General features: G+C 36.4%; 1 protein-coding gene across 3 annotated transcripts in view; it reads right to left on the reverse strand.

Moving 5' to 3' along the window:
• The window catches only part of GRM5 (glutamate metabotropic receptor 5), a 530,405-nt gene that overhangs the window by 76,619 nt on the left and 429,823 nt on the right, over positions 1-23,963 (reverse strand). For all 3 annotated transcript variants that reach the window (XM_045071440.1, XM_045071437.1, XM_045071438.1), the window contains exons 5-7: positions 22,481-22,727; positions 9,421-9,589; positions 3,726-3,852 (exon numbers count right to left, since the gene is read on the reverse strand). In XM_045071440.1, coding sequence (XP_044927375.1) covers positions 3,726-3,852; positions 9,421-9,589; positions 22,481-22,727 — 543 coding nt within the window. The remainder of the gene's footprint in view (positions 1-3,725; positions 3,853-9,420; positions 9,590-22,480; positions 22,728-23,963) is intronic.

Raw genomic sequence — 23,963 nt, forward strand, 5'->3', positions numbered from 1 at the left:
CCTTCTCTTCCCCTACTCCCACATACACATGCACTCACATCTATGCATGCAGCGGGAGGAAAAGCCTCTCATTCTGCTTGAAAACCTCTACTGGCCCTACACTGATTACAGGATAAAGTCCAAACTCTTTAGTTAAAGCCTGTTGTCACTGGATGGCCCTAATATGTACTTTCATCTTCATTTGTTACACTCCCCACAATCCTCCTGCTGGTTGACATACATTGACTGAGTTTCTCCCCTGTGCTAGGCATCATGTCAGATGCTGGGAATGCAAATATGATTGAGATTCACATCCTTGGACAACTAATGATTCAGTAGGAGAGGAAGATAAAGATAAAGGCCATTAAAATCCAGTTTGAATACTGACCTAAAGAGGGAAGAAGAATTTGCTTTAGAAATACAGTATAGGGGACTTCTCAGTCTAAGTACATCAACAAAGATTTCAGAGAGAAGGTTACATTTGAATGGCGTAAGAAAGGATTGAGTCAGAGTTACTCAAGTAAAGAGGAGTAAGTGCCTTCCAAGAGGAGAAGATAACACAGGGATGGACATAGAGGAATAAAATGGTATTGTGTATAGATAACGTATTATAAACAGTCCTTGATGCTAGGAGGTAAAATGAGAGTTGCCAAGTGGTAGTGACTGGAACTAGAAAGGTTATAGGAGGGTGGAGATGAGAGGGAATTTTGTATGCCATGTTGAAAACCTTAGAATGTATCCAGTAGAGATACGGAAACTGCTAAGTCTTGAACAATGAAGTAAAAGGACAATTCTGTATTTTGGATACATTATCCAGCAGCAACATGAAAAGTAGACTTTTGTAGAGTTTTGTGGCATACATTTGGGAATAGGGAAGTACACTGGGAAATTACTGCAATGCTCAGATGTGAAATGATGAGAACCTGGTCAAGGGAAGAGTTGTACAAATGGAGAGGAGGGGAGGGAATAAGAATATTTAGAAATTCAAATAGCCAGGCTTGACAAGTGAGTGGATATGGGTGGCCAAGCATAAAGAAGAGTCTAAGATGGTGCACTTCATTTTGGTTAGGGCACCCAAGAGAATGGTGGTGCCATTTAAAGCCTTAATGTTGCACACACCTTCCAATATGAACCTCTCCACTTTTTAAAAAAAAGTGAGTTGAAGATTATGCCTCAAGATTATACCTTTTTTTTTTTTTTTTTTAAATCTCCCCACTGAGCAGAGTGCCTGATGCAGGGCTTGATCCCAGGACCCTGGGACCATGACCTGAGCCATCCAGGTGCCCCAAGATCTCATCATCAAGATCTCTCTTCCTCCAATTCTCCATGTTAAGTATGCCTTCCTTCATATTTTCATAGTACTTTGTTCCTTCCTCATCTACCTGCAGCACAAGTATACTGTGTTGTTACTGTTTATATGCTTTCCCCCACTAGATTTTAAGTTTCTTGGAAGCTTTGACTATATTTTGTTTTTCCAGCTCCTATTACATTTTCTGGCTCAAACTAAGGAGCTTGTTAAATTAATTAATCCATACCTGAAAATCTCAAAGACATGTCAAACTGATCTAAGACAAACCAAACTATTGATCTTTATCAAAGAATGCATTTATTACTTCAGTCTTCAAGGCAGAAAATTTGGTACCTTTACATAATATCTACTGTAGCCAGTTCACTCGTATGTTCTGTTGATTCTACTTCAAAAGCATATCTCCAACCTTCCAATGTGCTATTTAGTCCAGGACACCAAGAACCCCTGCCTGCAGTAGCCACCCAACCTGTATCCCTTTCTTCCACATTCCATCCCTCTCCAAATTATTCTCTTGGACAGCTACCAGAATTATATTTTTGAAAATATACATCCAATCATGTTTGTTTTTTTTTTTTTCCTATTACACTCCCTGCAATGGTTTCTCATTACACTTCATACCAAACACTCAAATCATAAACATGTTCTAGAAGGTTATATATGATCTAGTTCCTGCTTCCTTTCTGATTTTCCCATTTGGTTACTCATACACAGACTATGCTTCTCTCTCAGTCAGAAATGCCCTTCTCACCATGCTTAGCTAGCTATTTCTATTTCTCACTTAGGCCTCAACTAATTTTCACTTCTTCAAAGAAGAACTGCAAATTTAAATGATTTCTTCCCTAATGCCTTTATTTTTAAAATTCTTGTTCCTTTATTTAATATTAAACACAGTTTGTGTGTGTGTGTGTATGCTGTAACTCATCCATTCAACTAAGTCTATTGAAGGCTTGTGTTCAGTGCTGAGTTGGCTCTGGGAATACCAGGATGTATGACTATCAGAAAGCTCATGGTCTGGTGATGAAAACAGGACTCAAGTACTATTAAAAGGCACTTGGATGTTTTATTTATTTATTTTTTAAAGGAGGTCTTCCATATAAATACCAGTCACTGAAGCAAAGTCATTAATGTGAACTTATCTTGAAAGGTCCAGGATCACAGGATTTGTAGAACCAGGCTTTTGGAATTGCTAATATGACTACCCCGGTTAATCTCTCACCCTGTGAGGGATGGAGTTTAACACTGATTTTTATAGTCTCCCAGCCTCTAGGAGATCTACGTTAATTGTAAAACCACTACATGACCTGACATCCCACTTGATGGGTCCCCTGCCTGGAGTGTTTTTTCTCTTATTTTTCTTGAAAACCAAATTATATAGGTCCTTTCCTCATAGTCCATGTCCACAAATCTTCCCTTTTATTGTAATTGTAATAATATTTTTACCTTTTTGCCTCCCTTATTAACTTCTTTTTAAAAAAGATTTACTTATTTATTTGGGGGGGCAGATTCTCCACTGAGCATGGAACCCAATGTAGGGTTCAGTCCAAGGAACCTAAGATCATGAGCCAAAATCAAGTCAGCTGCTTAAATGACTGAGCCACCCAGGCACCCCCTTTTTAACTTCTTTAAGATAGATGTTGCATCTTTATTTCTTTATATTTATTTTAATGGTAGGCAAATAGGCATGTAACATATGCATTTAACAAATGTTTATGGAATAAATTGGAAGAAAAGGTGAAGGGTATTATATTCTGTTTTGTACTGTAAAAATTAGAAATAGCTATGAAATATAATCTTGATAACACAATGACGTATCCCTTTACATGTTCGGGAGAAAAAAAGAACCCAAACCAAAACAACACAAAAGCCAAACAGACAAGACAAACAATAATAGCAAAAACAAACAAACAAACAAAAAACCAAGCAGAGATGAGTTTTACCTTGTGCTAACATTATTCAAAAACTCATTAGTTAGAGCTTCCTGGTTTGGACTAAGGAAAAGTATGAAGAGTATCAAAGTTTTAGACCAACTTCCACCCAACTACATGCTACATTTTTGCTCTTGGATATGTCATGACATATTTTAGTCTTTACCTGGCTAACAGCTCTCCCACTCCACTTCAAATGATGGTTAACTGGGGCCCTGCTTAGGATCTTCTGGGAATATCTGGAGAATGGGGTGGAAAAGTCCAGTAGAAAACCTAGGAATTCTGATCTACTTTGGGGGTGAAGGTGGGAATATTGACCAATCTCTTCCTGAGATGTTTTTATGATTAGCCCAAGCTTGGGAAGGCTTCTGTCCCTAAGGGAATTCTTCGTCACATGAACAAGACAACCAAGATGAGAAATACTTGGAGTTGTGACCCCATCCACCCACGTCTTTGTCCTTTTGCAGTTGATTTTGAGGTATGTACCCAAGCTGACATTGTGATACATATACCTGTAAGGTCATCAGTGGGCCACGACCCCAGCTGGCACGCCTTGCAGGTGTACTCATCAAAGACATACTCATTTTCTTTACAGGGTGTACAGGTCCAACAACAGCTGACTTCCCCCTTCCGGATCACCTAAGGTAAATATTTAAAATTTTGATTATTTTTTTGTATAGAGAAAAATCCAGCAATCTGTTATTCAAATATGCTGCTTTGCAAAACAGAAATGGCTTTCACATAAATTATTTCAAATGGTATCAGATAGACAGGATAAGTATTAATATTCTCATTTTATAATCACAGAAACGGAAGCTGAGTTTAAGTAATCAGTCCGCATCATAAAATTAGTTGGTGATAGGGTCTGGAATTAAATTAAATGCAAGTCATTGGATACTTAGCTTTAGATATCTATATTTAATTAAGTGCCTGTGTTTATGCTCATATATAAATACAGTCATTTACATATTTATGTGTGTTACTGAATTTTCCCCAGAGTCTGTGTCCATCTTTACCCGAAATTAAGAAATTTTACTCTATGAATTTACCTTGACTTCCCTCCAGTAGTTGAATAATTGTTAGCAAAAAACATCATATACCTGCTACAGTTCAGAAATCTACCCATATTGATTAAAAAATAATTAAGAATTTCTACTGAATTAAGAGGTAGAACATGATTTTTTTTTCCCTGGAGTTTGTCTCTTGGTCTGTTTCTACTCAAAATCTGGGTCAGTAACTCACAGCTCATTCTTTCCTACTCTAATAGCTTTGATTTGCTTGGGATGACAGTGGATAAGTTCTTTGAGGCTATTATATACCCTTCATCCATTAGGTTTTTTTAAGGCAATGGGAAATAATTGAAATAATTTAGCTGTTGAAGGAGTCCCAGATGTTATTTTTTAGAAATGGATGTCTTTTGTTTTTTTCCACCACTGGTGCATGCATAGCCTCTGTGGAGTAGAGACAGCATTCATTAAACATTCCTATAAATAATTAAAACTGTGATTAATCACCAGCAATAACCAGACACAGCGATGATTATACCGTAGATTCCTTGTCCTCCATGCTGACTCTATTACTGACAGTAACCATGTCTGGATACTGATAGCCAGAAACCGTTGGAATCTGGCACCTCTCTTTTTTTTTTTTTTTTTTTTTTTCAGAATTAAATTTTATTTCACATTGGTAGAAATGGCACCTCTTTCTTTATATTTTCTATCCCTTTTGTTGGCTCTTGACACTGCAAGCACACAAGGAGAGAATGATGATGAAAGGGTCTGAATCGTCCTTTCTTTAAAATAACCAGCTAAGTGAGGCAGAATCACTAATTAGACCTGCTTAATCTATCTAAGTATTCTTCACAATACTACTCCTTTGACTGTTTTCTGCATGCTGCATGCAGTTATCTCATTAAAACATTACAGGGGCTCTGTTTAAGGTGGCTGGTTTTATTTTGTTCTTTTTTTTTTAAGGGAGAAAACTGAGGTATAGAGAGCTTACAATGAACAGGTGATGTTTGGAAGCATGGGATCATGTACTGCATACCTGAAACTAAATAACATTGTACGTATAACTACCTGGAATTAAAATAAAACTTAAAAACAATATAGACAGGGTTCATGATATTTTGAAAGATGTAGTAGAGAGTCCTGGCCTTGAGAATCAAGAGGTGCTATGGTTCTAGTCTTTCTTGTAGCCACTAAATAAATAGTTGTGCAGCTTTGAACAGTCCCCCAGCTGATCCCAAGACCAATGCTTTTAAAATAATACCTATCTATATAGGCTTTCCTGAGGATTAAATAAAATAGCACAGTGATTTGTAAACTGTAGGACACTCTAAAAATGTTAGCTGTTTTATTTGTAATATGCATATAAATATATACATAGAGAAATAAATTTGATTTTAAGGTAATTTCAACCACACTTGGTAAAACTACTATTGGACAATTACTAGCTTTGTAATGCAAACAAGAATTTGAAATATTGAAGAATTCTCTTTCTTAGCAAGACAGGGCATAGAAAAGCGGTTGCACTTTTCTTTCTAAAAAATATGCTCACTTCCATGCTTTAGTTTGCACTGGTGTGTAAATTTCAGGATTTTTTTTCAGGTTCTTTTTTTTTTTAAACCAAAATAATTTCATTTCCTTTTCCAAGTAATTCCAATATTACAGTTTTTTTTTAAAATTCTGGTGACAGCTCTGTATGTCTGTTTCTGATCATTCAGAATTGATTTTTTTTCACTTGATATATATATACTGTTTCACACTGATTTTGAGTATAAGAGGTAGTGATAATTCTGTTACATAGTGATTCCCATTCTTTTTGAAGACTGTGGAAGTAGTGATGCTTCCTTTATGAATAACCATATGTAACACATTTGAACCTTTGCCAGACCAAGTATACTTCCATCAACACTAAGTTAACAAATATGAACAATAGCATGAGATGTTGACATCTTTAATGAATTTGCTCAATGACACCCTTAAACCATATTAAGAAAATGTTGTCAATTGTATATTTAGTGAAAAATGATATATGGTTAGGAAAATAAAATTTGGGATTAAAAAGACTAAATAAGCATCATGGATTAACTAGTATTAAAAATATGATACTAGGGAGTCAAATTCTTCCATCATGTAAGTTATTCCCCATAGAACGGGGTAGAAAAGTATATATTAAAATATCTCCCAAATCAGCCCTTTAGCATTTTGAAGTTATATGTTCAAGCTGTCTTGCTGTGAAAAGTCAAAACAAATAATGTCCTGGTGATAATTTACATAGGCTTATCTTTCCGCAGGAGGAAATGGAAATTACAAACAATCAATATTCTGAGTGAGTCGAAAAAGAATTTCACATACAAAGTGTAATTGCAAGATGACTGGGCAAGATGCAGACCGTCACTGAATATTAAGGGTAGGCAAACTTTTTCTGCAAGAGACCAGATAGTAAATACTTTTGGCTTTGTGGGCCAGATAGTCTCTATTGGAATTCAACTCTTTAACTCTATTCATTATAACATGAATGCAGGCATAGACAATAGATAAAGAAATGAGCATGGTGTACTTCAATAAAACTTTATTTTTAAAAAGATTTATTTCTTTATTTGAGAGAGACACAGAGAGAGAACATGGGCACATGAGTTGAGGGAAAGACAAAGGGAGAGAGAGAATCTCAAGCAGACTCCCCACTGAGCACGGCGTCCAATGTGGGCTTGATGCCAGGACCCCTGAGATCAGACCTGAGCTGAAATCAAGAGTCAGACACTTAACCAACTGAGCCACTCAGGCGCCCCTCAACAAAACTTAATTATATAACCAGGCAGCAGACTGAATTTGGCACATGAATTGTGGTTCACTAACACTTGTTTTGTACCATAACAAAACATACAGAAATTTTTAGCTATTCTATAAGCTACTGTGCCATTTAGCAGATACTAATAAATTTATATTTATCTTTATTTATCTTCTCTTTCTTCTTTCTGGTTTTATGCTTATCAAATCTTCAGAACCACCTCTTAAAGATCTTACAATCAATACTGAATTACTTCAGTTTCATTTGTAATCATTGATGAATGAACACCTCCAAACAGGGTAAACCCAAGATTGACTGAAAAGAATAAGTCCAACTTCTCTAGGTGTATACACTGCCTGAAATGTTGTACTGTAATATTTAAATAAGTATTTGATAAGTAAATAATTGTGGTATCATTTTTCTTCCCCTAGGTATTATACCCAAATAACTAAACTTCTTTCTATTTTTATTATATCTTCATTCTTTCTTTTCTGACTTTTTATTTCCTGTAACTGTGGCCAGAACTTACTCAGTCTAAAAGTAACTTTTCAATGCCCTCAAACTACCAGGACTGCCCCTTACCTGATTCTTCTTGCTGCTCAGTTGCCCTTTTATCTTGTTTAAGATCCAAGTTCTATTTTCAGAAGGCTCCAGATGAAGGGCTAACTCCAATTTTCCTATCTTTCCCTCAGTTCTTGTCTTCCTTGACCTCTTTCTTCCACTGATCACCACTTAACATGATAGTGTGCTCTCTCGTTCTGTCTCTCCGTGGCCTTGTTGTCTTTCACTCTACCTTTTTTTCTTGCTTTATGCTTTCAAAGCAGATCTTCAAGATCTATTCTTGGTCTACTTTTATTTTCTCTTTCAGGGTCAGTGACCGATTTACTTGAACAGCTCCAACTACAGCTCTAGTCAGTTAACTTCTAAATCTGTATCTTCAGCCTTCTCATTGTTGTAGGCCAGTGTTTTCTATCATTGGCTAGATATCTCAAGATCAACAGGCTGCTAAACTAGCCCATTATTCTTCTCTAAAACCATTCCCATTTTTCTATGCTTGAAAATGACACTTTCTAGTTACTAAGATTGAAATGGTGATTGATTTTCATAGATTTCCTTTTCTTCTCCAACACTATATCCAATTGGTAACCAGGGCTGACTGAGTATACCTGTCTATATAATATTTCTCTCAAATATCTCCCCTGCTCACTCTCCATTCTCACTGTTCCCTCCATAATCCAAGCTTCTTGTCACCATTATCACAGTGTCCTTACTTTCTCTATTCATGTTTCATAGCTACTCATACCTCCCACCAACTATAGTCCAGCTTATCCCAACATCTTTGTGAAGATTACTCTGAATCCTGGTTAATAAAAATTAAGTTCAACCTGCTTAGTATGACATTCAAAACTCTCCACAAATATGGGTTCAATCTATCATTTTGACTTTCTCTTTAATAATGACTATTTGAAGCAATGTACCCTAGATTGTTCAGTTATTCCAGAACAGTCTTCAATAGACTACTTCTATATTTTTCCTATTACTGTTCCTTCTACATAAGTGATCATTTTCCCACATCTCTCCCTGAGATCGTATCAGTTCTTCATGGTCTGATATTTTACTCAGAATAAACCTTTTCCTTTCTTTCATATGAACTTATATACATGTTTTTTTCCCTTTCTTAATGAAGTCATTGCATTTTATATGATGTTGCTTATTTGTGCCCATTTTTCCTCAGCTAGACTATAAATCTTCTGGCAGTGAATGTGTGTTACTTATTTTTGCCCCATTGATATAAACTATTACATTAGCAGGAGTTTGATAAACATTTGTTAAGTTAATTTGAAATTAATGTGGTTTCCAACTGTGAACTATTTATCCCCAGGAAACATGTCTTTAAAAGGCTTACATGAGTATAAAGGGTGTGGAGAAGCATGACTCAACAACTGGTTCAATCAGTCTGACTATTAAGATTATTGTGGGTCATACTATCAAAAGGAATTAATGAGAGAAAAGTAAACAAAACAAAACAAAAACACCCCCCAAACCCCACAAAACACAATTTCTGACATTATAATGTAAATGTAAGCTTATAATGTAAAAAAGCAAATATCTAAATGTTTTAGAAATAGCCAGTAATGGGGCACCTGGGTGGCCCAGTTGGTTGAGTGTTCAACTCCTTGTTTCTGCTCAGGTCATGATCTCAGGTTGTGAGATTGAACCCTGTGTCAGGCTCCACACTCAGTGCAGAGTCTTCTTGGGATTCTTTCCCTCTGCTCTTCCAACCTCCCTCCACAGCTTGCACACACACCCACGCATTCTCTCTCAAATAAATAAATCTTTTTTTAAAAGAAATAACCAATGATAATGAACACTTTTGAATTTATGAAAAAAATTTAAAAAAAGACTCTATTTTACCTTTATCTGGCCTTTCTCACATGGTTCACTGCACACGGATCTGATGATGTTGTTTTTCTTGGACCATACTTCATCATCATCCATTTTTAATTCTCCATTGTCCCAGCTTCCAACATTGATGTAATCAAAATAATCTTTTCCCATTTCCTTGAAATTCATTATTTCATACCTTAGGAACAAGAATATAATGATAATTTAGCTAATGATATAAGTTTTCAGTGATGAAAAAGCAATAGATTTCATTCCCCAAAAATGTATCTACTGTCATATTAGTGACACTGGAATTTTCCATGATACTAAGCTGAGAATAACAAAAAAGCCTGTTTGCTTCACTTTCTCTTAAGAGAACTTTTTTTTCCTTTTTACCATCAAGCTTATACCTGAAATAGAAGATAATCCCATGTGAGAAGGTGACTTGACCTCAGCAGGATGAAAGACAGTTTTGAAATAACTTCAAGAAGTTTAAACAAGTACTACTGTTAGGCTTCTAAAAAAGGTAGAAAGTTTTTTTTTTTTTTTTTTTTTTTTTTTTTAATCTCCACTCAAATAAAATGACAAAATTTTCCTTTACTAACCAAGTAAGAAATTTGGTAAACCTCTAATCTTGTCTTCAGCTTTAGGGAATGTGGATATAATCTGGATAGGGGCTGATCTTACTTTTCCTTTTATCAATGGCTAAACTTATTATATAAAAGATATTTTCAGGAATGATGTTTACAGTAAGTCTAAAAGGAATTTATGAGGTTGGAAGATGACAGCAGAGTAGGAGGATCCTGGACTTGTCTTGCCCCTCAAGTACAATTAGATAACTATCAAATCATCTTAAATACCCTAGAAATAAATCTGAAGACTGGCAGAAGAAACTCCATAACTAAAGATAAAAGGTAGGAAGCATGGAGACTCAGTTTGGGAGAAAGAGGTTATGGCTGCTGTGGTGCGGAGGCAGCCACTGTTGCAGAGAAGGGTGAGAGACAGACTAACACACAGGGGACTGCATGAGGAAAACAAATCCCCATACCAATTGACTTGGAGGGTAAGAAGGCCTGAATTATTTCATGAGTTCTTGCAAAGGGTGGGGCTTAAAGCCTAACATTCTAAAGGTCAGTGGGCTTGGGCCCAGGAGAACCTGGAAGATATTGGGGCTACTCTTGTAGAAGAGGCAGGTAAATAAATTGCAGACATTCAGCATGGAATCAGATAGCTGAAGAGTTCTTAGGGCACAGAGTGGTGAGATTATCTGCTCATCTTGGAGCATGTCTTAAAGAAGCACCATTCACAAGAATGAAGGAAATGGAAAGTGCCATTTCCCTGCACTGCCCTTCAGCATAAACACAGAGCTACCTGTGGTATCCAGCCCAACACGGACCACTCATTACCTAACTTTCTTAAGAAACTCTGACCCATGTTTCAGTCAGTCCTTCCCAGTCAGTCTTGCCTAAATTCCAGCATGACAGGCCACTTCCTCAAGAAGACTGGACAAAACCCCAGCTCATACCATATCTCCCAATGCAGGAGTTTTTTGATAATTTGATAATTGACTTTTTCTGCTTGACTTATTTCGCTCAGCATAATCTCTTCCAGTCCCATTCATGTTGATGTAAATTTGGGTATTCATCCTTTCTGATGGCTGAGTAATATTCCATTGTATATATGAACCACATCTTTATTCATTCATCTATTGAAGGGTATCTTGGTTCTTTTCACAGTTTGGTGACTGTGGCCATTGCTGCTATAAACATTGGAATACAGATGGCCCTTCTTTTCACTACATCTGTATCTTTGGGGTAAATACCCAGTAGGGCAATTGCTGGGTCATAGGGTAGCTCTATTTTTAATTTTTTTGAGGAATTTCCACACTGTTTTCCAAAGTGGCTACCAACTTGCATTTCCACCACCAGTGTAAGAGAGTTCCCCTTTCTTTACATTAAAGGGGAGTGTTTAAGTGGAAAACACAGCTAACACTGAAAGTATAATGGAAAACACGAAAGCAGTAAAATTAATATTCCCATAAAAATCAGTCAAGGAACTCACAAAATAAAAGGATATAAAATATAATAACATATATCTATCTAAAAATGGATTCAATCTTAAATGGACCATTGACTTGATATAGACTATTATATGCAGAAAAGGATATATGCAAACCTAATGGTGACCATATGTCAAAAACCACTAATAAATATGCAAAGAATAAAAGGAAAGAAATCCAAATATATCTCTAAAGAAAATCAGCAAAACATAAAAGAAAGAAAAGAAAAAGGAAAATTTTCAGAAACAACCACAAAACAAATAATAAAATAACAATAAGTCCATATCTGTCAATAACTACTTTAATGTAAATGGAGTAAATGCTCAAATCAAAAGACATAAGGTGACAGAATGGATAAAAAACAAGACCCATCTATATTCTGCCTACAAGGGATTCCTTTTAGAGCTAAAGACACCTGAAGATTGAAAGTGAGGGGATGGAGAAACATTTTTATGCAAATTGATGTCAAAGGAAAGCTGGAATAGCCAATACTTATCTCTGACAAAATAGACTTTAAAACACAGACTGAAAAAAGGGCAAAGAAGGGGACATATAATAATAAATGTACATCCAACATAGGAGCACCCAAATACATAAAACAGTTAATAACAAATATAAAGGAACTAATCTATAATAATACAATAATACTAGGGGACTTTAACACCACACTTGCATCAATGGACAGATCATCTAAACAGAAAATCAACAAGGAAACAATAGTTTTATATGACACACTGGAATAGATGGATTTAACAGATGTATTCAGAACCTTCCATCCTAAAACAGCAGAATACAAATTCTTTTTAAGTGCACCAGGAACATTCTCCAGAATAGATCACATATTAGCCCACAAAACAAACCTCAACAAATTCAGGAAAATCAGTCATACCATGCATCTTTTCTGACCACAACACTATGAAACCAGAAGATAATTACAACAAAAAGCCTGGAAAGACTATAAATACATGGAGGTTAAATAACATGCTACTAGAAAATGAACGGTTCATTTTTAGGACATAAGAGAAAGGATAAAAAAATATGAAAACAAATGAAAATGAAAACACAATAGTCTAAATCCTTTGGGATGCAGTAGAAGCAGTTCTAAGAGGGAATAGCCATATAGGCCTCCCTCAACAAGCCAGGAAAGCCTCAAATAAACATCCTTACACTGAAAGGAACTAGAAAAAGAACAACAACAAAAAAACCTAAAACCAGCAGAAGAAAGGAAATAATAAAGATTAGAGCATAAATAAATGATATGGAAACTAAAAAAAAAAAAACAAAAAAAAAACCCCACAAAAAACAACTACTAAAAAGAAATCAACAACAACAACAACAAAGAACAAATCAATGAAAGCAGGACCTGGTTTTTTGAAAACAATCAGTAAAATTGATAAACCTCTACCCGAATTTATCAAGGAAAAAAAGAGAAAGGATTCAAATAAATAAATTCATAAGTGAGAGAGGAGAAATAAAAACCAACACACAAAAATGTAAATAATTTTAAGGGCATATTAAGAAAACTATATGCTAATAAAATGGACAACCTAGAAGAAATGGGTAAATTTCTAGAAACATATAAGCTACCAAAACTGAAGCAGGAAGAAATACAAAATTTGAACAGATCAATAACCAACAGAAAAAGTGAATCAGAAATCCCGAAAAGTCCCAACAAAGAAAAGCAGGACCAGATAGCTTCATTGAAAAATTCTACCAAACACTTCAAGAAGACTTAATACCTATTCTTCTCAAACTATTCTAAAAAAACAGAATTAGAAGGAAAACTTCCAAATTCATTCTATGAGGCTAACATTACTCTAATACCAAAACCAGATAAAGAAACCACTAAAAAAGAGAAGTACAGGTCAATATCCCTGATGCACATAGATGTAAAACTTCTCAACAAAACACTAGAAAACCAGATTCAACAATATATTAAAAAAAATCATTCACCATGATCAAATGGGATAATTCTGGATTGCAGAATTGGTTCAATAGTCCCAAATCAATCAATGTGATATATCACATCAGTAAGAGAAAGGATAAAAATCATATAATCATTTCAATAGATGCTGAAAAGGCTTTTGTCAAAGTACAACATCCATTTATGATAAAAACTCTCAGCAAAGTAGCTTTGGAGGGAACATACCTCAACATGATAAAGACCATATATGAAAATTCAATAGCTAACATCATCCTTAATGGGGAAAAACTGACAATTTTCCCCCTAAGATTAGGAACAAGACAAGGATTTCCACACTTTAAAAAGAATTTTATTTGGGTTACCTTGATGGCTTAGTTAGTTGAGCATCTGACTCTTGGTTTCAGCTCAGGTCATGATCTGGCAGCAGGATGGAGGCCTGCAATCAGCTCTGAGTACAGGCAAGTCTTGTGGAGGTTCTCTCCCACCCCCATCTCCCTCACCTGACCCCTCCCTTCCACACATGCTAGCGTGCTCTTTAAATAATAAATAAGTACATAAATAAATAAGATATTTATCTAAAAATTAAAAAAAAATTTTCTAACCAATCTCTTATACCCAACATGGAACTCAAACTCATGGTCCCAAGATTAAGAGCCACATGTTTTACCAACTGAGCCAGCCAAGCACCCCACATGACTTTTGTTCAGCATAATACTGGAAGTCCTAGCTACAGCAATCAGACAATAATAAAACAACAACAACAACAACAACAACAAGGCATCCAAATAGGTGAGATGGAAGTAAAACTTTTACTATTTGCAAATGACATCTTACTACTACATAAAGAAAACCCAAAACATTCCACCAAGAAACAGCTAGAACTGATAAGCAAATTCAGTAGAGTCATAGGATGCAAAATCAATGTACAGAAATCTGCTGCATATCTATATGCCAATAAGGAAGCAGCAGAAAGAGAAATTAAGAAAACAATCCCATTTACAATGGCACCAACATAAGATACCTAGGAATAAACCTAACAAAGAATTTAAAGACCTATACTCTGAAAAGTATAAAACACTGATGACAGAAATTGAAGAGGACACAAAGAAATAGAAAAACTTTCCATTTCCATGGAAAAATGGAAATGGAAAAATATTTCCAACTCATGGGTTGGAAGAAAAAATACGTTTAAAATGTCTATACTACTGAAAGCAATGTATAAATTTAATGCAATCCCTATCAAAATACTAACAGCATTTTCCACATAGCTAGAACAAACGATGCTAAAATTTATATGAACCACAAAAGACCCAAAACAGCCAAAGCAACCTTGGAAAAGCAAAGCAAAGTTGGATGTATCAAAATTTTGGACTTTAAGTTATATGAAAAAGCTGTATTGACCAAGACAGCATGGTAGTAGCATAAAAATAGACACAGAGATCAACATAATAGAATAGAAAACCCAGAAATAAATCCACAACTATATGGTCAATTAATCTTCATAAAACCAGGAAAGAATATCCAATGGAGAAAAGACATTCTCTTCAGCAAGTAGTGCTGGGAAAACCGGACAGCAATATGCAAAAGAATGAAACAGAACCACTTTCTTTTACCATTCAAAAAAATAAACTCAAAGTGGATTAAAGACCTAAACATGAGACCCGAAACCATAAAAATCCTTGAAGAGGGGACAGGAAGTAATTTCTCTGACATCAGCCATAGCAACATTCTTCTACATACATCTCCTGAGGCAAGGGAAACAAAAGCAAAAGCAAACTGTTGGGACTTCATCAAAATGAAAATCTTCTGCACAGTGAAGGAAACTATCAACAAAACCAAAAGGCAACCTTTGGAATGGGAGAAGATATCTGCAAGTGACATATCTTATGAAGGACTGGCATCTAAAATATATAAAGAACTTATAAAAGTCAACACCCAGTAAACAAATACTCCAATGAAAAAGTGGCAAAAGACATGAAAAGACATTTCTCCAAAGAACACAGTTAGACAGCTAACAGACACACGGAAAGATGTTCATCATCACTTACCATCAGGGAAATGCAAATCAAAACTACAATGCAATATCACGTCACACCTGTCAGAGTGGCTAAAATCAACAACACAAAAAACAACAGGTGTTGGCAAGGGTGTGGAGAAAGGGGAGCTCTTGTGCACTATTGGTGGGAATGTGAACTGCTGCAGCCACACTGGAAAACAGTATGGTGGCTCCTCGAAAGGTAAAAACAGAAGCGTCCTAAGATGCAGCAATCACACTACTGAGTATTTATCCAAAGGAAACAAAAAACAAAAAACGCTAATTAAAAGGGCTACACGCACCCTTATGTCTGTAGCAGCATTATTTACCGTAATGGATATTGCAGATATAGAAGCAGCCCAAATGTCTATTGATTATATTGATTGGTAAATAGATAAAGTTTAATGTTTAATGTTTAATGTGTGTGTGTATGTATGTATATATATGTATGTATATGTCATGTATATGTATACATACATACATATATATATGACACATACACACACTGGAATATTATTCAACCGTGAAAAAAGAATAAAATCTGGCGATTTACAATGACATGGATGGAGATAGAGAGTATAATGCTAAGTGTAGTAAATCAGTCAGTGAAAGACAAATACCACATGATTTCACTCAAATGTAGAATTTAAGAAATAAAACAACTAGCAAAGGGAGAAAAGAGAGAGAGGGAGATATAAATCAAGAAATAGTTATAGAGAACAAACTGATGGTTACTAGAGGAGACATGGGTTGGGGGTGGGTGATTTAGGTGATGGGGATTAAGGAGTGCACCTGTTGTGATGAGCACTGGATGATGTATGGAATTTTTGTTACTATACTGTACACCTGAAACTAATATAACACTGTATGTTAATTAGCTGGAATTAAATAAAATAAAATAAGTCTGAAAATAGTTTCTAAAGCCCTCATGCAATGTAAAAATACTGGAAGATACTAATACCTTGTGAGTTCTCAGCCTTTATTAGCTATTGTTCTCATTTTGAGTATGGGGATAGAGATGTAAAGAGGAAAAATTAATGCTCTTATTTGTAAGATATTTCTTGTGTGCAAGAACATTTCCAGAGAAGCATTTTTGAGATAATTTCCAGGACAGTGGTTTGGCAATACCATCACTATCAGCTCCTGTAGACATAAATATGGGTATGTCTTAGGTACACAATGTCTTCATGTGGAAATCTATGCTTTTACCTCCTAGGATTTATTGGATTGACAGACGGGCTTTGATAAATGCCCCCTCTGTCTTTCCATGCTCAGCATAGTTGGCTATCTGGAAATTGACACGGATGGAAAACTTTCTAGCTTTTGGGTTCCAGTGACTAGATTACCATATTCAGACCAATGCTCAGTAAGGAAATGTTAAGAAAAAATCCGACGTAGTCTTTTTGGATCTACACTATAAAATGATACCATTCTGTTTTTACTCCCAATCACAATATTTTACAGTAGTGTCTTTTTCAGAACGTTAATTCATTCTTAAATTGTGTTAGCTCTTCAGTAGCTTAAGGATCATCCTAAAATGTTTTATTTGCAGTAAGTAACAATTTTGAGTAGATATCTCAAGTTCACTTCTAAACCCAAAATACAGTCTACAGGATACATAACTGAGTCCTAAACCTTCCCACTTTATCCCACTTTCCAATGGCTACTATGCATACAATGAGTTGAGATATTAAAAAATAGAACACTAAGGCTAAAAAAGAAACATATATATGTCACTGACTACTTCAAATATATGGGCTCCTGAGACTTTCAAAAGTACTCTGTGTGAGCCAATAAAGACTCTGTGAGCAAATAAAAGCTTTGAACATTCTAGGCTGGGAAAAAGAAAGAATTATTGGTGTCAGCAATAATTTCTTTGCTGCTGCTGATTTGAAGGGCTGTGCGAGTTTTACTGCTCATGCCAAAGAAGCCCTCATGCCAGTCCTACCTATCTTTAACTCTCGCAAGGCCTATTCATACTCTGAATTTTACAGGTAATGGAACCGAAGCTTGGTGAGGTTATTGAATGGTACCATATTGTGGAGTGTGCAAGTGACAGAGTGAAGAGAAACTCAGCCTTTAGACTTCAAGTCCAATGTCTTCTCCATTAGACTGCTCTATATCTATCTGACAAAGTGAGGAATCAACTTTCATTGCTCCTTGATTGCAGAACTCTGTTTTATGTAGGAGAAATGGTAAAATGTGGAGAGATCTAATTTTTGCAAAATAAATATGAAAACTGTATAGAGTGGAAAATGTTATATTTGACAGGAAGGGATTTCAAGAAAAGTTAAACCTTAATTTTGGTTCAAACCTGTCAACGTGTTTTAACTGTGTAAGAGGTAATGAATCCTCCTCAGGGAATTAGCCTTTAGATCTCTGGTAATTATCTCTTGTCTACAAGAGAAATACAGAGATGGTATCACTAGTCGTTCTGTCAGTGAAATTATAACACTGCTGTAAAAATCTCTGGTCGCCTTACATTAGAAAAAGAAACAGGTAAAAACAATTCCCCATTAAAAGATTTCTCCCTTGTCAATTGGTATGAATTCGTTCAATTTTCAGAGATGGGATATAGATTTTATTCTCCATCATAAGTGAGAGAAACTGAGTGTTGAAAAATACTCTTAGATTTTAAGTAAAAATTAAAACACATAATGGCTCCCTGTAGTTGTATCCTGTTATTTTTTCTCACTGTCTTGCTCTCTTGCTCTCTTTCACTGAGCCTCCTTGTTTGCTGCATCTTTCTGCTCCTGAAACTTTCCTTCTCAACACTGTGAGATATGTGTGACCTGTCTTCTGTAATATCTCTGCTTTCTTTCTCCTTTCTCTTTGCCTCTCCTTGTATCTCTCCCTTAACTGGCCACAGTTCATAGTCAAAATATACTAAAATTTTTAAAAAATGAATTTTTTATAGCATTCAAAACCAAAATAAAATAGATAAAATCTGTTTTAACCCAAAAGAAAAAAAAAAGGTCCTATTAAAGCACTAAATGGAAACTAGAGGCAGGCAGGTTTCAGTTTAGCAGAACTAAAGAACTTTCTAAGTGGTTAAACTCTCTGAAAATTAGAATAGACTTCCTTCCTCAGAAGATAGTGAGTTTTTGTTTTGTTTTGTTTTATTTTTATCCCAGGGGGCTGAAGCAAGATTGTCAGGGGAATGACAACCTCACGAGGGGGAAGGGGCTATGCAGAAATTTAGATTTATATAGCTCTTAAAATCCTCTCAGTCTATAATTCTAATGCTTAGGAGTATGTGTGTGTGTGTGTGTGTGTGTGTGTGTGTGTGTTTTAAAGCGTGATTCTTAAATGTGTGATAAATTGTCTATTGGTCAAGAAAATAGACACTTCAAGCACCAGTCCATGCAACAAAACAATTATAAAGATCTGTGTCTTTGGGGTTGGATTATTGGAGATTAAAGAGAAAGCACAAGGTGACTTTGACCAAGTCCTTTAATGGTAACTAATAATGAAATCCTTTTCCAGGATACACATAGAACCATTTCATGTGTAACATAAAGAAAATGGTAAAAAAAAAAAAAAGAAAATTTAGTTACATTTGAATTTAATGATTGTGCCTGGGAATTGCTACTGTCCTTGTTCTGTTATTAATTGACTACATGAGAGTGGGTGCAATTCTTCCTTTCTCTGAGACTCCAGTTTTGTCCCAAGGAAAGTTAAGAAATTAAAAAAAAAAAGTAATCTCTGTGATCCTTCTGTGGGCAGAACCACACATTAAGAACCTTCATGCAAACCAGCTCAGTATCTTCAAATTTCTGGAGTTCTAGCCTTACATTCTACTTGTCACATCTGCTCTGTCCACGCATTCCTCTTTTCTTGCCTCTTGGATTAACCAATTCTTTAAAAGTATTCTATTGGCTTTTTAGCTATTTCTCTTATTAAGGGATTAAACATACATTCTTTATCTTCTTCTACTTCAAGTTAACGTTTTGTCACTTAATTTAAATTATACAAAACTTGCCATTGTAGAATTTTAGACTCCCTTTCTTTATGTCATGTTGCCAAATAGTTTACATGCCCATATTTATTAATCCCACAATATAAAGTTAAAATTCTTGCTTTCAATTGTTAGTTGTACTTAGTCTGATGTTGCCCTGTCCAGTTATGGTCAGTCCCAGGCAGTGGATTCTCTCTAAGAGGGTCAGAAATCTTTTGCTGTGAAGGGACAGTCAATATTTTGAGGCTTTGTGAGATGGTCTTGTTTGAAACTCCTCAGCACTTCCCCTGTAATGTGAAAGCAGCCAGAGACAGGCTCTAAATAAGTGGGTGTGACTGTGCTCCAATTAAACCTGATTTATGAAAACAGATAGCAGACTCCATTTGGCCTGCAGACCACAGTTGGCTGACCTGTGGTCTATACCATTGGTGGTAAATAGTCAAGGTCCATATTTCTTATCTGTAATTCTGAAATCCTTAGAGCTCTGAAGATTATATGTTTATGCCTCACTTGGCAGCAAAACATGACCCAATCTGAACTTCTCTGGTGGGAGAACTTGACCCGCCCTGTAATGAGGCTCTCCATTGCCTATTTATCATACTTGGGGTGACTATTCGTATGTTTTACTACAGAGATATTAATAAGTTGATTAAAGAGTGCTGTTCCACAGCATGCTGGTGGCATTAGAGGACTGTGTTTCCTTTTCTAAATGGAAAAACGCTCAATTCTGAAACACACCTGACCCCAGGGGTTTCCCTAAAGAGTGTGGACTGATGGTGGTCTGATTCCATGTGAGGTTTAAGGACAGTGGTAAAAAGGAACTCTGTCTAACAGTCTGTGAGAGCAAGTTTCTCCTCTGTTTAAGACCTTCCTCCTTTGCCTCTGGCATTTTAGGGGACTCCCTAGTCACCCCAGGAGTCTCTGGTTCATTGCCCAGTTTGGAATGTCTTTGGCCAAGCAGAATGGTAAATTTTACTCCACAGAAATAGCAATAGAATGTCTACCAATATATTTCTCAAAAGACAGTGGCTTTTTAGTTTTGGTCTGGTCGATTAATTGGCAGGCTGGTGTATAAGGTTAGGAGTGAAGTCCTGGAGACTGAATTAGAAGCTTGGGTTATCATGTACCAGACTGTATCTTTGAGGAAGTCACTTAATCTTTGTAAGCCTCAGTTTGTGGGGCTTCAGCTGGAAAAGAGAATTGTAACATTACATCATAGGATTAAAAGGTAGAGGACTTAGCTAAATGTTTGGCTCAGAACACATGTTCAATAAATATTAGTTTAGTTATTTTGTAAATAGAACTGGATTATTGTAAGAATAAAAAGCTGCAAACCACCTTCTGGAGTCTGGTTCATGTCCTCAGAGGCCAATTAAGATCATTTATTAATGGGTTACTGTAACACCCAGCCTTTGAAATATGTGTAGGTTCTCTGAACAATTTTGAATTCTTAGAAATTGTTTGCAACATTTTATGCCTATTGTCCTTTAGAGAATATCTATAAATTTCATCTGAGTCTTACAGAGCTTCATGTTCTAAAAAAGGTTAAGAACCGAAGTCCTAAGTGCACCCCATTACAGCATATTTGGAGGATTATGAGTGAGACAGTGGTGTTCTGTCTGATCCATTAAGGTTTCCCATTGGAATAGAGGTGAGACATTTCTTCACTATCTGGTTTTACGGAACTGGCTTGGGTGCATGACATGAAAACTCTTTGAATATTTGAGCTGTAGTCATCAGAGTTTATGAGCAAGTCCCAAGCTGATGTCAGTTCCTTAGGTATGCTCACAGGAATAATAAATCCATGTGTACATAATGGACTAGGCCTTGACTTGAGCCTACAGATTGAGCTCTTTGGTTGACCTGCCCTATGAAGCCTTATGACAAATGTGAAATTTTCTGTGGCTCTGATGAAAAGCTTGTATTCCCTGTTCCCCATGGGTATACTAAACAGCCAAAAAGAAGAAAACTATATATGAAAAGTCAGCTTATCTTGGCAGAGAACCTGCTTGGAGCAATATTCTTCAAGTCTCTAGAAGAGAGAAAATATATAGATTTCCTCTTGGCTGCATGACTTGGAACTTGCTGTCACTTAGCAGTTCAGCTTGTGACATGGTAACAGCTGCCCCAGGGACCAGCTCCAGCTCACCTCAGTAGTACGGAAACCAGCTAGAACCAAGGTGGCTGGTACGTGGGTGAGCACGTGGGGTGTGAGTCATGGAGGGAGTCGCGAAACCTTCTCTTGGCAGGGTCTGCTGCAAACAGAGTGAAAAGACACCCTCTCCAAGCATACATGTCAAGCATAAACTGTTGCTGGAAGAATACTTGTGATTTTTATAGTGGGAGACCACAGGACCCTGATTGTGCCGACGTAAGGCAGCATGAAGAGCCAGCCCTGCTACAGCTCAGAATATCATTTCAGTGACAATATCTGTCATGGATTAAAGTCTCATGTGTAGAGTCACTTAAAAATTTAGAATATGAGATAGATGTGAATTCTGGTAAGTTCTAGTTACCTAATGACTTCCCTGGAGGCTGATCTGTAATAATGAGTAAGTTCATATTTCTCAGGCTCCTCTATAAATAACGAAAGGTGAATTTCAGAGTAAAAGGCAATTTAGTTCTCGAGAAAGGAGAAAGTCCTCTAGCTAAAAGATAATAAAATAAAATGACGTATAACTTACTATAGGTATGGCAAACAACGTAATAGCACCTCAGCCAGGTTTCTGAATTACCAGAAATGGAATTTTTCTGTTTCAGAATAGATCTATGGCCCATGAAGAGATCAGAGTACAGGGAATAACATGGAAAACATGTACAGAGAAACCACAGAGCTGATTTTTGAGTTTCTACCATAACATAAGGTTCCTGTCTCTAAGGGTGGGTCTCTGAAATAAGATGATTCCAAGAGCCTGTTTCGGAAGTCAGCATCAATATGTATACCTGACCACAGAAAATGGGTCTCCCCTTCTCAATCTTTAATCCTTTTGTGATGTCGGAGTTGGCCAAAGATGACCAGTAAGACTAGATAACCACAGAGGAGAGAAACAGGCATGTCAGGATCAATGGATGACTGTTCACATGCTATTGTCTAAAGGAAAATAGTAACAGTACCTTCCTGGAGAGTCTCCATTCTCATCAAAGAGGATCATATCTCCAGAAACCCCAGTAAAATTGGTTTTCATCAGGGAATCCAAAAGTTTCCGTCCATCGATTGGCTTCATTGCATCACAGAGGCCCGCATAGCCTGGGCAGAGGGACATCTGCATGTTGTGGAGTCCATAGGCCATGGAATAGATAGCATTGATCACAAATCCCATTTTGGAATCCTGAACGTGATGTGTTCTCAGAGTCAGAGAACCTGTTAAGAAACAAATTATGAAAAAAACAAAAACAAAAAACAAATAAAAAAAAGAAACATTATGGATTAACTATGAGATTTAATTCTACTCTAGCTCTCTCCATGGATTCTGAATAATTGGAGAATTCACAGAAATAATTTATCACAGTTAGAACCAGACTAAATGGAAAGATACAGGTGCCAGCATAGTGTGCTTACTAATTGTCTTCTATTTCCAGGTTTCTCTCCCCCGAAAACCTTAAAAAATGACCTGAATTCCCAACAGTAACAAGGTTTACTTCCTCTATTACCAATCTCTGGAGATAGATGCAGATGAACACTGTATTTCTGTACCAGAAAATTTATCCTAAGGACAGATTAATCTCCTTAGTACTCAACAATGATAACATATTTCTTTGGTTTAGAAATCCACAACAAATCTCCAGTTCCCAAATTATTAAGTTCTAGCTTAGCAAACGTGATTTTCTACCACCTTGCCTCAACTTCCCTGTTTGGATTTATCATGCACCACTTCCAACCTCAAAGCATATGCTCTCCATAAACTAGCCTATTTGGAAATTCTAAAATATAATCTAACATTTATACTCCATTAATTAATTAATTATTGGAGGCTGACCTTAAGGAAAAGCTGTGTGGTTGATGACTTAGGAACAAAAAGATGAAGCGGGTATGAATTCTGCACTTAAGAAGAAAGTTGTTCAATAATAGAGATAAATTTTTTAACTCCAGGGAAAGGTTAAAGGTGATCAATCTGTAACACATGTGGAGGTAAAATCTATGGAGGCCCAAAGAGGGAGAGGCCCCTTCCAACGGAGGGCTCTTGGGAAAGTTTCATTAAAGAACTACCATTTGGTCTGGCTTACTGAGTCACTAAGGATGGAATGAGTGCCTATGACTTCTGACTGCTCAGAATGTGCTGGAGTGAGGGACATAATGTTGACCAAGATAAATCTAATTCTTGCCCTAGAGCCTAGACGGCACAGGAGCATCTAAGTGGGCCATTGCAGTGTGGTTTGATAAGTGCAGAGGAGGACTGAGTCAGGGGAGAACCAGAGCTCACTAGACCCAGAAGCTCACTGACGCTAGCTATTATGGCTGAGTATCAGTTGAGTGAAGAGTGGAGGGAAGAGTTTGCTTGAAGGTTCATAGATGAGATAGAGCATACTGTGTTTGGGAAACTTTAGGAAGGATGGCATGACCAGAACATGACATGGGAGATGCAAGAATGAGGAGAGC

The sequence above is a fragment of the Mustela putorius genome, unplaced genomic scaffold, assembly GCF_011764305.1.
Source record: "Mustela putorius furo isolate JIRA1106 unplaced genomic scaffold, ASM1176430v1.1 tig00003987_pilon_pilon_pilon, whole genome shotgun sequence".
Taxonomy (NCBI): domain Eukaryota; kingdom Metazoa; phylum Chordata; class Mammalia; order Carnivora; family Mustelidae; genus Mustela; species Mustela putorius.